The sequence below is a fragment of the Zosterops lateralis genome (genome assembly GCF_965231275.1).
Source record: "Zosterops lateralis genome assembly, chromosome: 3".
Lineage (NCBI taxonomy): Eukaryota > Metazoa > Chordata > Aves > Passeriformes > Zosteropidae > Zosterops > Zosterops lateralis.
The window spans coordinates 60,618,857-60,634,524 of record NC_139764.1 but is presented as its reverse complement, the minus strand read 5'-3'; the positions used below and the strand labels follow the sequence as shown (position 1 = coordinate 60,634,524).

The 15,668-nt window shown below is 46.5% G+C and overlaps 1 protein-coding gene and 1 long non-coding RNA gene across 2 annotated transcripts in view; both read left to right on the top strand.

Moving 5' to 3' along the window:
* LOC310907383 overlaps window positions 1-9,832 on the top strand; it is a 91,432-nt gene extending 81,600 nt beyond the window's left edge. Inside the window, exon 6 of the long non-coding RNA XR_014589613.1 lies at window positions 8,497-9,832. This is a non-coding gene — a long non-coding RNA (uncharacterized lncRNA). The remainder of the gene's footprint in view (window positions 1-8,496) is intronic.
* Window positions 9,833-12,991: 3,159 nt separating this feature from the next.
* The window catches only part of RSPO3 (R-spondin 3), a 59,428-nt gene continuing 56,751 nt past the window's right edge, over window positions 12,992-15,668 (top strand). The window contains exon 1 of the mRNA XM_083857331.1: window positions 12,992-13,904. Within this exon, the coding sequence (XP_083713457.1) occupies window positions 13,808-13,904 (97 nt within the window). The 5' untranslated portion in view covers window positions 12,992-13,807. The remainder of the gene's footprint in view (window positions 13,905-15,668) is intronic.

The window sequence follows — 15,668 nt, the reverse complement described above, 5'->3', positions numbered from 1 at the left end:
TCTCTGTGGTTTTAATAGCTGGAATAAATCCCAACTAGTGAGGTAGTTCCACCTCTTTTAAAATGCCTTTTTAGTTGTCAAGAAGAGCTGTTAAGTGAATTAAAATGAGCTAGTATTAAGAAATGAAATAATATTTATGTAGGACTTGGAGGGGTTTGACTTCACCTCTTTAACTAAACTGGGTGAAGGCAGAATGTTGGGAACTGATGATTACTGAAAAATAATCTGGATGAGGAATGCTTATTAATTTAAAGTTAATTATCTATCCCTAAAGGGTTTTATATATGGTTTTATATATATGTGAAAATTCTTGTCTTGAGGCAGACAACTCTGCAGTCTGGATCACCTGAGAGTACGAATCTGGGCCACAGTACTTCTGATGACAGCATTGCATTTCTATCATTAATTAGCATCTCACAGAGCTAATGCTACACACTGTCCTTCAAAAACTGCTCAACAGCCCTGATTTTTGCCACAAGTTCTTTGCCTTTTCAGCCCTCCATTGCACTGTGGGAAGCAGCCCATTGCCATGTAAGACTGCTTGTAACACACTCTTCCACAGGAGGAAGAAGACGGGTTTTGATGCATCTGCTTTCACGATCAACAATTGCTTTGAGGGCAAAAAAAACAAAACAAAACAAAACAAACAAAAAAAAAAAAAAAAAACAAAACAAAACAAAACAAAACAAAACAAAAAAAAAAAAAAAAAAAAAAAAAAAAAAAAAAAAAAAAAAAGAGAGAGAGAGAGAGAGAGAAAGAAAAACAACCAGGAAAAGACATTTAAACTGCATTTCTGGCACTACTATTTTCACCTCTCCACAACCTAGCTTTGACTTCCAGTGCATCCTGAGTTAAGAGTTCATAATTCCAGCTGAACTTAATGGGAGTATTTACACAAGAATTGTGTTGCAATACCTAATAAGCTTGGTTGTGGGCAAATCTCCTGCTGGGTCTGTACTGATTTTAGTCCAAAGGACATTCCCACTGCTGTGGTTCCACCAATAGGTAGGAATAATTGTAACTGCTATGTCTTAGCACTGTTAATTTAACCACCATATATATTTTCTATTCATGGCCCAAGGCAGATTGCAATGTTTGCATGTTGGTGGCTGCTGCTGCCTTGTCCACGCCAGATCTCCCACCATCAGTATCACAACAGAAGTTCTGCAGGGAAGCAGCTCATATGGAAAATGCGATTTTCATCAGGTCCGCTCTGTCTCCACTTTCTTCATGGACACAATAAAAAAAAATTATATCTCTTGAGATCACTGTGAAGGCTAACAAGTAAACACTTATAAAGGGCTTTGAAGATGAAAAGTGTGAAATATTCCACTCAGTTATAAAAGCATAGGTCAAAGCAGCAACCAGTCATTTAATTTCAATAAAATATCCTTTTATAATGTTCTAGTGATGCTGTTTTTTGAATATGAGGGGCAGCAGTCAATCTCTGTACATAAACAGTGACACCAGAATCTGCGCTTCCTCTTTGTGAACTTTGGAAAAACTGATCCATCTCATTTTGTAATGAAAAGGAAAAATAGGGAAGAAAGAGAAAGAGAGAAAAAGGAGGCAGAAAAGAAAAATATGTTCTTTGAGCCAATGTGAGGTGTAGGGCAATGTTTCAGATTAACCCTGGTTTCCTCTTCATGCATCTGATTTCTTTAAAAAACACAGCCACAGTTCATCCACCAGTCCTTCGGCCCACATTGTTCCTAAGGGAGGTTCAATGCTATGGTTAGAAAGAACTAAAGGAAATATATTACTGAAGAATTTAACCAAATTTTTCTAGCTAGCAGCTTTGTAAGAGAAGAGGATGCACTGAAGCTAAAGTTTCTTATGAAAATTGTGGTGTTTTCATTGATGCTACCAGGAAAGTTTGAAGTATTTCCAGCCAGGGCCAAACATAAACCATTGGATGGCATTGGATTGCATTTGGTTGGATTGGGTTAGGTGGGGTAAGGCACCTTCTAGAATATGGAGAACTGGAAATCCAACCCTTGTTCCTCCTCTCTCCTAACACAGATATCAAGGTGGCTCTCCCCTGATGTAGCCAGCGACTTCTGATCAATTATTTCCTTTTTCCAAAACCAGTTAGGACTTTTCCAGCAGGGAGACTGCCACAGAGGAAGGGATTTCCTCCTGCCTGCAGTGACAGGGATGCTCAGGTGCTCAGCAGAGAATAGGACAGTGAGAGCAACTGGGCAATATGCTACCCTGGACCTGGAAAGCTGGGGAGAACAAGGGCAGTAAGCTGCAGATGATGGGCTGGAAAAGCCTGTGTCCATGTGATGCAAACCATTAGGTAAGATGTGCCTTTCAATTTCTTGCTGTGGAGTCCACAGAAAATGTAATGGCCAAGAGAGACGTGAGCTTGGATTTCCCACAGGACAGACAAGCTCCCTCATCACCCTAGGAGACAAGAGGAGGGAGGGTGTGGTGCTTTCCAGGGGTTTATGCAAAATGCCTCAAGCCTGGGTAAAACAAAGATAACAGTAATGATTTTGGAAATCAGAAATGTCAACGAGCTTGGGTTTATTTTCTCATACTCTATCAGTTACCTGACCTTCCCTCTGCACATTCCTTTGTCTATACACAATAGTGCAGAAGGGAAGTTATTACATCTAACTTTGGGCATTTACGTATTTTAGGACACTATTCAGGTCAGCTCTTTTAGACATCTATCACAAGACAAATAAATCAGTTATAAAATACCTGTTTTTCCACTGACTACAAAAGCAGTTGAGAAGACAAGTTCATATGCAGTTATGTGGTCAGATCAATTTTAACCCCACGTCTATACCCCCCACATCCTTCTTATTTCCTCCATGAAAAAATACAGATCCCCTCACAACACAGAACTCAGCACAAGCAGGGCTCTGCTTACTGAGTTACACCAGGTTGTGTTCACTGATGAGTGAAACCAGGTTGAAATTCAACTGCTAGCTCTAGCCTCCCACTCATTATCTCTGCTGAGTGTTTAGATCTCAGGGAATTTGTGGAGTTTCTGGGTTTCCAGATACCAGATAGTCTTTTCTGTGAGGCAGTGGGCATAATTCCTTCAATGATTGTGGCGGAATCTCTAGAGGGGAACCTCATGAGCACTGCTCGCTCTCTCCTCTAAGGGAAGAAATTGAACTCATGGTTTTCTGACAAATGCTTGTTTTCTGCTGTTGTCAGAAAGCCAGGAGACATTTAGCAGCTGTAACAGTGAAAGCTAAATAAAAGCAGAAAATTTCCTGTCTGCTGCTACTCTGCAAAACTATGCAAAGCGAGGTTAAAGAGAGGTAGGTCTGCTCCAGGAGACACTGTCACCTAAAATAGTTTTTGAAGGGGCACAGTCTTCCCTCCCCTCACCCTTTGATATAGGTTTAATTCCATAAAACACAGTGCAGTGATCACTGTAAGCTAAGGATTGTTCAATTCAAACTACATATTAATTTAAAAACTGGACTTGTTTTTTTTATAGAATGTGGCCACAGCCTTCCTCCAAGATACTAGTGTGGAATTGATGGGATATCTGTTTCAGAGTTATGTTAAAGTTCCCACATTATAGGCCTGGTGTCAACAGACACTGAAGTCATACAAATTACAGTAGAAAATTGACTTTGATACAAGCAATACCTCAATTTCTTTGGAATATGAAACTCTTTCACTTTCTTTTCTACTTTTGTCTCCTAGGGGCCTGCTTCCTTCAAAGATAAAATTGATTGCTGGTTTCAAGGGCTATTTATTGCCATGACAGTGACATATCACTCTGAGTAGTGGCTCTTAAGTGCTATTAGCAGCTACCTGATCTGAAAAAGTAAAAACATTCAACCAAAATGCTGTATTAGTAGACAAGCCTAAAATAAATAAACAGGAAACAAACAGAACTTTTTAAAAGAAGCCACTCCAATTGAAATACTTTAAAGATAAATAAACTTTTAGATTTGACTCCCTCTAGAGTATATTTAAGGAAAAGCTTGAATGAGGAAATCCCATTTTTGTTGCAGAAACTCACTGTAGTTCCACCGAAGTTCTCTCCAAGTGCAAGAATCCCCCTGTGCCCAGTAGCCTCCCTTCAATAGGGCTCCCTGCCCGTTACAGCTAAGCCCCTGCACCGCTCAGACCAGAGTACATCAGTGCCTCACTAGCACCAGAAAACAAAAGTATATCTTCTTCTTCAGTAAGAGCTGATAGAGCTGTAACTGTACATGCCTACATTTTCCAAAAAGGAGACCAAAGCCTTCCTGTCTTCGTCAACTAAATGTGGTAAGAGGGTTTTCATTTGGTCTGCAGTGATGAGTCAGAGTAGACCCAGGTCTCTGAGGATCTGCTTTAGAGCAGGACCTTCATTCATTTTGGCCCCTGGGAATTCAAAGAAACTCAACACAGTGTTGCAACATCTGAAGATCCCGAATGTCTTTTTTTTTTTTTTTCCTTTTTTTTTTCTAAAATGAGGACCAGTTACCCATTTCAAAATGAGCAGGGCCAATGTAGTCATTTAGCCTATTACAAGCCTTTTGGTGAAACCCCCTCAGTCCTGTTGTGCAGGACACGAGACACCAATGGTATCATCTCTCTGTATCTGCTCCCACTGCCACTCTGGGGAGCTGCACAGGTTTGTTTACAGGTGGGTGTGAGATACTGAACAAAAGAAAAGGTAGCACAGAATATACAACTGAATTTTCGAGAAAGAACCCAGTGGGAATAAGGCACAGAGTTTCTCAAAGCATTTATGTCTATGTTTCTAATGAAAAACAAGCAGAACATCAAACACATTCCATAAGTTTCATATGTAATAATGAAGAGGCAATACAGGACAGGCACAATTTTCCTTCTCTCTTTGCCAGAAAGTAAAATGAAAAAATACTTGGGTAAGACAAAAAAAAAAAAAAAAAAAAAAAAAAAAAAAAAAAAAAAAAAAAAAAAAAGTGTGAATTTACTGAGCTGCCTGGATGTGAAAATAGAGAAACTAGATTTCTTACTAAGTCCATTACTTTCCAGCATGTGGTGGATTCTCAATTGCTAGGTTTTTAAAGCCACAAAAAAAAAGGGAAGAAGAAACCCAAAGTTTGCCATCTCTTGCTGCATCAATGTATAGATAAATTCAGTCTGATGACAAAACATCTACTGCACAGCAGTACCTCCAGGAATAAATTTGGATCACTATGCCAGAGACTCCAGAGAGTCAACATGACATATTGCATCATATCCCCCTACACAAAAAGAATTCACTAACAAACATCACTTCCAAAAGTGCTCCTTTATTCCACTTTCACATTATAGTTTCTTATGAAATATCTCAGTGGATGAGTCTGGTGCTTTGCCACATTTCTCTCAATCTATTTATAAATGTTTGGTTGGAAAGAAAGTAAACATTGCAAGACAAACACTTTATAAACTTCGCTATTTTCATATAATACTTGAACCAGAATTAGTTTTGCTTAAAATAAATAATAACCCTGGAGTGCTCTGCAGAATGACACAAAATCTCCGAAGCTTGTTAAAATAAAAATAAAAAAGAAAACGGAAAATAAGAAGGCATAAACCAGGGGTTTTTATATCTCATCTGAGAACACAGAAAATTATGTCTGTTGTGAGGAGGAAAAAACCAAAAACTAGCCTGCCAGGTAGACTTTATCCTGCACAGTATGTCGCTGGTAACTGCCTTCGGGGCAATTACTGCTCTTTGATTATAAATCGAATTGACTAACGCGCCACCAGAAAAGTGGCAGCATCGATGACTGTGTGATTCCTCTGCGCCCCAATAATGGATTAAACAAATGTTTCACACCTAAAGACTCTGGCTACATTTGGAAAAGCACAACTGGTTTCTCACAGGCAGAAAAGTGCTGGCTGACAGAGCATGTTGCTGCTGCCTGCTGCTCCCTTCCCACCTCACACACCCAGCGACTTGCTGCTTGTTTATTTAAATGACACTGTTGTTTGAAATGATGGGGGCTTCTTATCCTCTTGAGTCATGCATTCTCTGTCTGCGATCCTCTGTTTAGGCACTTTTAGCACCTCATTAATTACTAACTGCAACAAAGTCATGCTGTTTTGCAACTCTATTGCCTTTGTTAAGAAATCTCAATCCTGTGTTAGAATGTGAAAGGGGACTGTTATCTACCATATGCCCTGCTTGACTCCATACTACAAAATTAGCTTTCTAGTTCCTGAAAAACCTATATATGTGTTCCTTTTATGCCTACCCCATGGTTAAAGCCTGGATTGCTCTAAATAGCCTGCCAGGACCAACTGTAGAAGCTACTGCTGCAGATAAAGCCCCCTCTTAACTCTACACGCTATAAATAAATGTTTTGTCGAGGAATATACCATTTCTGAACAATGTCCTTAAAAAGTCTTAATAATGTCCTTAATAAGCCTTAATAATAAGTTCTGCTTCAAAGTGCTACCCTCTTTCTGTGAGTCTGTGGGTACTAAAACCCTCTCAAACAGTTAACCATTAAAGATAAGTAACTAATAGATTAGGCAGTTGGATATTTCACTCTTAGATGGCAGGTTGGTGGGACAACATCATGTAAGGACAATGAAAGTCTTCCTTGTGATGCTCTGAATGTTATCACTGTGTAAACTCTGCAGACAGTTAAAGCAGATTGGTACGAGAGGTTTGATCCAAAAGGGATTTTGATAGCTGTGCAGAAAGCTGTGATTTAAGAATCATCTTCAGCAGCAGCTGAGGCTGGAAGAACCTAATTAAATTCACAATGTCCTTCCTTGTTTGGGGTGAATGCTCCTCAGAGTACAGCTCCTGCAGAGACCCAGAGCCAGCACAGGCAGGACTCTTGCGTGAGCAGACTGTGGGCCAAACAGAGCTAAATTCACTGAGGATCTAGACCCAGCCACCAGCGGAACCAGGGCCCTCTCAGCAAGCACTGTGTAAAAGCTTGTTTATGAAACAGGGATAGAAAAATAGAAATAGTAACAATAGCCACTTTTCTTAGTGGTTAGGGTATATGCAGCCAGAAGACATCAGTTTCTGCTCATAAATTTCCATTTAATGTGAAATGTGCAAGCATACTTTCAAAAAAGAGACAGAAAATAAGATTTCCATTCATCTGCCTTTAAATCAATTCCTTCTTATCATCTGATATCAAGAATGTTTATGGTGGCACAGATGCAGCAAAGCAGCCCGTGAAGCAGCCTCAGTCAAAGAATCACATAATTGAGAGCTCAGGGTGTGGGGGGCAATTGCACCCTGAATCACATTCCTATGGAAGGTACTCATGGAGCATGGGTCCACAGAGTGGCCAAGTTTTATTGTCATTGGGCTAAAGAGAACTCTAGAAAAAGACATAACTGACTATTTTTTTGAAAGAAAGGATCTTAATATCTCCCCTGATGGAGGAAGCTGGCTGACTCAGGCATGAATGGATATTTAGCTGGGCAGAAAATCCTTGCTGGGCTAAGAGTTTCCTTATTGCTAGCTCCTGCTTGTCCTCAATTCAAAATGAGTGCTGATTCTGGTAGCAGGTTGGAAGGAACACCCATTGCCACAGTTTATTTGGAGAGTTTAGACATCTAAATATTGAATATTTAGATGTCACTTACAAAGTCCTACAAGGTAGGATTTGCTACTCCTAAATTGAACATGTTTCCCTATTTCATGAGACCTTGGCTTTCAAATTGTAGCTGTCTGATGCGTAATTTGTAATTTGTCAATGTAGCAGATGTAGATATTAGCTTAGTAGAAAATCCCCATCATTAAACCCTTGTTATTCAATGACCAATCATCAGCCTCATGCAAAAAGAGAACTAAGTTCAGAAGTAAAGCGCAGTGTGATTCTTTCCATTCATGAACAGTGGTCAGAAATATGCTGGAAGGTACACAAAAAGGGTAAGGCTCTCACTAGGGAACGTCTGTCTCCTCAGAAAAGTACAAGGGTTTTTTTCAGTTCTGATGAACTGAATGCAAAATATGAACTGATGCAACATATCCAATTGCTTCAAGCTCTCCAGGCATAGGGATGCACATCAGCTTATGCTTGAAAGTCCTTCTGAAGAGTATTGTGTCACCAATGCACCAGAGTCAAACACAGAATAATATTCTTCAGTACTACCATTTTGCAGCTTTCCAGAATTTCACTTTACACCTTGAAATAAGCGACAAGAGCATCTGGGTATAGAAGTGTTCCAGACTGCCCCACACTATCTGCCTAATACTGAAACATCTCATAGAATAAGTATCAGTGACACATTTACCAATGTCTAGTGAAGGACAAGGCAGGGTAACCCATGGCTGCATGCTCTGTTCCTTGTGTTGAGACACTGACTGCCCAGTTCTTCAACAACAAGGGCTTGTTCCCTTGTCCCTGCCTTTCCAAGGAACCCTACGTTTGTAATTTCACCTGCAGTAGTGAGATTGCTTCACTGATCTATTTGAGACACTCCCTGCCCTTACTGTTTTACATGTCAGGCTTTTCATCCTTATGGTCTACCAGACCAGAAAAATGAAAATGCTGAAAAAAAACTTTTTTGTGTTTCGTTTTTCAGATGGTTATTTCCCAAACCCTTGGACCAACAGAGCCCAGGAAGTGGGAATGAGCAAGTCACTTGGGCAAGTGTGGAATCTACTTAGATGGACATTAACACCAAAGAAATTCACAGGAAACACTGCCAAAGTGAGAAAACAGCTCCTCCCAAATACTGAAATCATAGAGAAATTAATGCCTACACAAATGGATGTGTCAGACGGCTGTGAAGCTTTGTTGCTGGTTACTCACATCCTCCAGCTCTACCCAGTGATAGTTCCGCCCTATGGGCTGTCACCACTGGAGAAGCAGACTTGGGCAAACTGATGCATGAATTTAAGTCAGTACAGTTATTCTAGTGTTGCCTTCTGGGTGGCTGAAGTTAGCCTACATCAAAAGTTTGGTTTAGGTGTTTTTTTTTTCAATTTAGCATACATTAGAAAAACATTTATGTTAATTGATGTGTTCTAGAATGAGTATTTACACCCAAAATACACAGATACTTCCATGGCAATGCTGAGATTTTTTCTTGCAGACACAGTTGCTGTAGGCACAGACTCTGCAAACACAGAACAAAAAGTTGGTCTTCATCCCAAGAGTTTTACAATTGGATCACAAGTCCAAGAGACGACCAACTGATAGATGAATACAGGGAAACAATGACTTAGCACGGTTTGATCATCCTCATATTAACTGCTAAAACTTCCTCTGTGCCAAAAACTTCTCATTTTGAGGCCTTCCTGTTGGGCTTTCTTAACTGAACTGCATCTGGAAGGTTTGTGCTGCAAAATTTGTTTGTGGTTTTTTTCCCACAAATGCGCTTTTTTTTCCCCCCGCATACAATAACACAACAATTCAGCCCTCCTCCAGCATGATCCTGAAGACTAGATCCAAACCTCTCTCAGACTGATAAAAGGTCAAGCTGACAGCAGCAGGCTTTGGACCTGACCCAGACAGAGGGGTAGTCCAGATCGACATGCTAATTTAGGACCTGATCCTGTAAACTTTGATTACACTGGGATTTTATTACAATGACAGAATTGCACAAGTCAGAGATGGGAAAAATCAATTAGGTCATCTAGTCTATTTGTTGCCAGTGTAGGATTGTTTCTCTGCTGCACATGTTGTTAGCGTTCTGCCATTAGATAGTTTAAATATCTGAAACATAAAGACATTATTAAGGATATTGGGACTGGATCTTTAGGAATCAGTTTATTTTTAAAAAAGTATAAAGTTCAACTTGTTGTGAGGAAAGCATATTTCATCACTCACTTTTTTCAAGTACAATCTTCTGTTTGTGATATTAACAGCTTTTGAGAATACTCATGATGTTACAGGAGATTAACCTCCTAAATTGAACATGGCTAAATAACAAATGGGTTATGTTAGGAAACACAGAGAAATGTAACAACTGTCAGACTGGGAAGTATGGAAAAGAATAGTAATACACACACACAGAAACACAAATACTTACAGATATGTGTGTGTTCTGGGTAATTTCTTAAATATTTGTGTCCTTCTGTGTGCCTTGCCAACTGTGCTTGCCCTTAGTTTGTACAGGAAAAGAGAAATCTAGAGCAAAGACTGTCATGATTGGGGGTCCTGTGTGGTGCCAAGAATATTGTGGGTGCTTAACAAATAGTGGACATGCCAGGTTGTGCAACCATTACTCAGGACTCCTGCTCCAGTCCTCCAACCCTTCTCCCTTCTCAGACATTACTAACCCAGATCTGTGGGGAAGCTACCAGGGATGACTCCTTGGTGGTGAAGTCTGACCTATGCCATATACACCCTGATCAGTACCTGAAAAATAAGGATTTGTATCGGACACAGTATGCTTCATTTTCAAGTTATATATCAGAAGTAATCCAAGGTCTTTATTCCTTTACTGCATTTCCCAAGTTGAAAAGGCAAATTAGTGACTCTTTTGTTCACTTACACAAACTATTTCCAGTCTAGAGAAGAATGACAAAGGGTGAGCATTCAGCTGTCCTGTTCACATGGCTAGTTTTTATAACTAGAGTGCCATTTTAAGCAAACACAATATCAGCTATTAATTGAATATTAATATTTTATTCGGGATATAATCTGAGGATCCTGAGGCCACCTTTTTTTTCTAATACAATGTATTAGCTATTTGGAAAACTGAAATCAACATTTTCTAGCTGTGGGAGTTTGCACGGAGAAACTGATGGGCAGGAATTACAACAGTGAAAACACCACGCACTATTATTCTTTGACTAAAGGATTACTCTCCTTAATAAAAAAATTAAAAAAAAAAAAAAAAAAAAAAAAAAAAAAAAAAAAAAAAAAAAAAAAAAACCACCAATACCTAGCTGATTTTCTAGACTCCTGCTGCTGGCTTTGTTGCAGCTCAGTAAAACAGACATATTTGACTTTCCGGCAACACACAGACCATCAGCCATTCTTTCCCTCCCCACCCTCTTTAATAAACCCCAAAACAGAGAGGCACATAAAACCACCCTGGGAACTGTTTCCGATTCATCTGTTTCGCTTGCAAGGAAACACTCCATCCAGCTCCCTCCACAGTGTGTGCTGCTGTGGCTCCTCACGTCTCCCGGCCTGATGAGGGGAGGCCTCTTGAGTGCTGGATCTCCCCAAAACCGAGTGTCCACGGCCCGCAGGCCCAGGCACAGCTGTGCAGCCCCGTGCAGCCCAGCCCGGCCGCTGGCTCTGCCTGCCCAGGGCTGATGTCAGCCTGAACTTTGCCGCTGATATCTCATCCATCGGGATGAGCGACATAAACAGAGAATTGTATGCCAGAGTTTTGCTCTGGAACAAGCTCCTTCCACACATTTCAACAATATAAATCTTCCCCTTTTATCGCAGAACGGCAGTAACTGTTTATGGGTTCAGTTTGTTATTGTTGTTGGGTGGTTTTCTTCCCCCCTAATGGGGCTGGTTTGTGGAGGCAACCAGGCTCCTGGCGTCCTCTCACCCTGCCGTTTTTTGCATCCTGTCTTGAGTCAAGGCACAGCTTTTGTTTTCTCCTCGGTCTATGTCTCTGCCCCTCTTCCACAGCAGATAAACCACCTCTCTCCCCCGCTGCTGGTCACTCATGCACACCCGGCCCTGCCGCTTGGCCCTCGGTCAGTGCACACTCCACAAGTCGGGTTTGCTGAGGCTCTTGGGTGACCCCAAGTCACCGGGGCTGTCTCCCAACTCATCTGTCCCACACATCTTTCCTGGAGCAGGGACACAGCGAAGGGAAAGGCTGGGGAGACAGTGAGCAGAGTTTCTCAGTCGTGCTTTGTCAGGGCAAGGAGAGGGAGTGCACTCCCCATTTGTTTAATGTTTTCCTTATGTTTCTCGCTGAGCGTTTATTTTTTGACATGCTTTCTCTGCCCACTGGTGCTAATGCTGCTCGAGTGAGTTGGCTGGCTAGCTGCAGGTTGGCTCACATACATGTCCCATCCTTTCCTCACTGCCTTGTTTATTTATGCCACTCATGTGGCTTGCTCAGCTATTTATACACACACACCAGCGCACAAGAAATTTCAACCTCCAACGAAACAAAACATCGAGACAAATGCACTTTCTACATGTCAGGGTAGCCCCTAGTTTTGTCTGCTGAATTTTTATTTTATGCCACTCTGGCAATCCCACCCCATCCGGCTCAAGTATCCTGGATTAGACAGACTTTCCCCAGAGTCCTGTTCAAAGGGAACCTCCCACAGACCTTTAAATCCCCCACATTTTATGGTGCCGATATTTAACAGCTCTGAGAGGGACCGCGGGGAGAGAGTGGGGAAAACAGTTACAAATAAGAGTGGCCGCTCCTCACACCATTGAGGCTCCTGATGCGATCAGCGCCGGTTTAACACGGCTCACTCTCATCCCAGCGATAGGCACCGAGATAAGGAGGCGAGCGAGAAAGGGTTCAGTGAAGTCGCCAGTTTTATCTCGAATCAACCTCACCATTGTAGCCTTCCCCTTCACCCCAAAAGGAAAGCCTTGCCGGAGAAAGGAAGGGCGATCCCCTTCTGTCAGACAGGCGGCCCCGCTTGGCCGAGGTGTAGCTGAGCTGCGCCTTTGCCGGGGGTGCCGGGGGCGGGAGGCTGCGGGCTCATCCCGGGCTCATCCCGGGCTCATCCCGGGCTCATCTGGGCTCACAGCTCCGCTGGACCCCAGCCCGGGCCGAGCCCCGAGCCCCTGGCCCCGCCAGGACACGCAGGTTTGCCCTGTCCCGTCCCGGCGCAGAAACCACCCCGGGAAAAACCCCTGCCCAGTGGGGAAAGGCCACAGCGGAGAAAATCCCGAGCGGCTGGAGACCCCCCTCAGCGCCCCATCTCCCCACCTCCACTGCGAGGCGGGTGTGAGGGACAAATTCGGGGAGGAGAGGGCGCCGCGCTGTGTCCCCCGGCGGGGAAGGGGCCGAGCAGTGGGAGTGGGGGCGGCCCTCCCCACGGAGGGGCCGGGGCGCGGGGGGCAGCGGCATCTCCGCGGTGACCCCGGGAGGGCCAGGGGAGGGGAGGGGAGGCGAGGGAAGGGAGACCCGCGGGAGGGGGCTGCAGAGCCCGGCCGCCCGCGGGCCCCGCTGCCGGAGGATGCTCGGACGGCGATGGCCCGAGGGGCCCGGCCGGGAGCGGGGAGCCTCCTCCCGCCGTGCCGGGGCGCTGGGGCTCCCCTCCTCCGGCCCGCCCCGCCCCGGGGCCTCTCCCCCGGGGCCCCGCTCAGGAGCGGCTCCCGCACGGAGCCGGGGGCTCCCGGTCGGCGGGCGGGAGCGGCGGGGGGGGCCCGGCCCACCTGCGCCCCGCGGCTGGCGGTGCCCGCGGCGCAGAGCGCGGCTGCTCGGGAGCGGCGGCGGCGGGGCTGGGTCCTCCCTCTGCCCCCCCGCCGCTCCCGCCCTCGCACACTCCTCTCCCACCGCCATCCATCCATCCGTCCTGTCGGCACCTCGCCCGCCCGGCGCACACACGGGCTCACCCCGCACCCCACAACATGCTGCCGGCATGGAGCCCGGCGGCGGCTGCTCCGCTCCCCTCCGCTGCTGACTGCGCTCTCAGCTCTGCCGCAGGTAGCGGGACACGCTGCTGCTGGAAAGTCGAATAGGAAAAGCGAAGGGGAAGGGAAGAAGAAAAAAAAAAAAAAGAAGAAAGAAAAAAAAAAAAAAAGGAAGAAAAAAAAAAGAAAAAAAAAAAAAAAAAAAGGCAAAAGCCATCAAGCCGGCCAAGCCCAGCTTTGGATCTCAGTGCAGGTATTTCTGCTGCTGTGTTCATCCCTTGCCGCCTACCGCTCCGGTTTATTATTTCTTTTTTTTAAGGAAAGAAAAGAAGGACGAAAAGGAGAAGTGGAACTCTCAAAGGGTTACTATGCAATTGCGACTGATTTCTTGGTTTTTTATCACTTTGAACTTTATGGAATACATTGGCAGCCAGCACGCCTCCAGGGTACGGCGACAGGGAAGAAGTAAGTGCGAAGAGATTTATACTTTGATAACTTCTGCTTCCTCTGGTTGTGCTGTTCACCTGTCCGGGGGTTCCGTGCCCCGGTGAGTGCCCGGGCCGGTGCTCTGGCAGCTAAATCCCGCGTCAGCGGCGCGGCCCAGCGGATTCGCGGGCAGTTTCATTCAGTTGGAGAGATGAAGGCGATTTTTGACTTCTCTCTGCTCCTCTTTCTCACCTCACCGGGATGAGCAGCGCGGGCTCAGGGAAGACCCGCGTCTGGTGCTTTACATTTTAATGTCTAGTGAAAGGGAACGTCCTTTCTTAGGTGTTCCCCCTTTCTGAAGGGAAAGGGCGATGACAGGACAGGTAACTTTTTGCCGGTGTGCCCTAGGCGCCTTTATCCATCCCGGGTAAGAAGCCCCGTTCCCGAGATCGGGCACTGCGGGTTGTGGCTTTAGGCTACGCCCGGCGGTGCGGAGGGTGGCTGGGCTGCCGTGCTCTGTCCGCCCCGCTGGCTCTCAGCCTCCGCCGGCCACCAGTCACCCATCGCCACCGCCCTGGGACTGTGGCCCCTGAATTTTTTAATGTAATGGGTTTAGCGGTGCCGGTCCATCTCCGCCCGGCTCCGGGGCAGGGGCAGGGGCAGGCGGGGCCCAGGGGGCGAGTGCAGTACCCGGGGGGGCTGGCAAAGCTCTCTGCCTCCCGTGGCGGTCAGAGAGAAGAGCCCCCCGCCATCGGGGAGGACAGGACAGGGAGGCAGCAGCGAGTGGCCCCTGGGGAAGGCGCTGTCCAGGCGGCGGGCGCTGCCGCGGGCGGGCGGGCTGTGGCTCCAGTCCCCGGTGACAGCACGGGCAGCGCCGCCGGCCGGAGCTGTGCCCTGACCCTGCCCCAGGCTCCCGTGGATGAGGCGGGATGCCCCAGCTGAGGGGACGTGCCCTCGGCCGCCTGAACCGGCCCCGCCGCTGCTCCTGGGGAGGAGGCATTCCCTGCACACCCACCGCCGAGGGGCTGCTCTGCCTGTCCGCTCCCCCCGGCAGCTGCGGACACCGGGGAGATGTCATAAAACACGGCAGCCTGCATTTCATCAGCAAGGGGTAACTGAGTTACTTCCTCACTGAGGGGAGGTATTATTATTTTAATTTTCTCCTGCTCGGCCGTCGCTCCCTTGCCCTTCTTGGCACGGCCGGCCCTTGAAAGCCTCCTTTGTACGGTTTGCCTCCTGCAAACAAGGTTTGATTCACCTAAAGTGCCCCTAAAGCGAAGCCGGGGACGAGAGAGACCGGGGCTCCGGCCCTCAGATCCCCACGGCCCCGCAGCGAGGGAGCACTGAGGGCTAAGTAAAACATGTCAGGGCATCCGATTTATTATCCTTGGCAAGGGAGGGCTCCGCAGCCTCCATCACCTCCCACCCACTCCTTTAACCCCTGGCGAGCTGCGGCTGCCCCCCACCCCGGCCGTAGGGTCCCCGACGGGCGCGGCGGAGGCTGAGCCGCGGGCTGAGGCACGGCAGGGCTGGGGCACGGCAGGGCTGCGGGCACGGCAGGGCTGGGGCACGGCAGGGCTGGGGCACGGCAGGGCTGGGGCACGGCAGGGATGGGGCACGGCAGGGATGGGGGCACGGCAGGGATGGGGGCACGGCAGGGCTGGGGCACGGCAGGGCTGGGGGCACGGCAGGGATGGGGGGCACGGCAGGGATGGGGCACGGCAGGGCTGGGGGCACGGCAGGGATGGGGGCACGGCAGGGCTGGGGCACGGCAGGGATGGGGCACGGCAGGGATGGGGCACG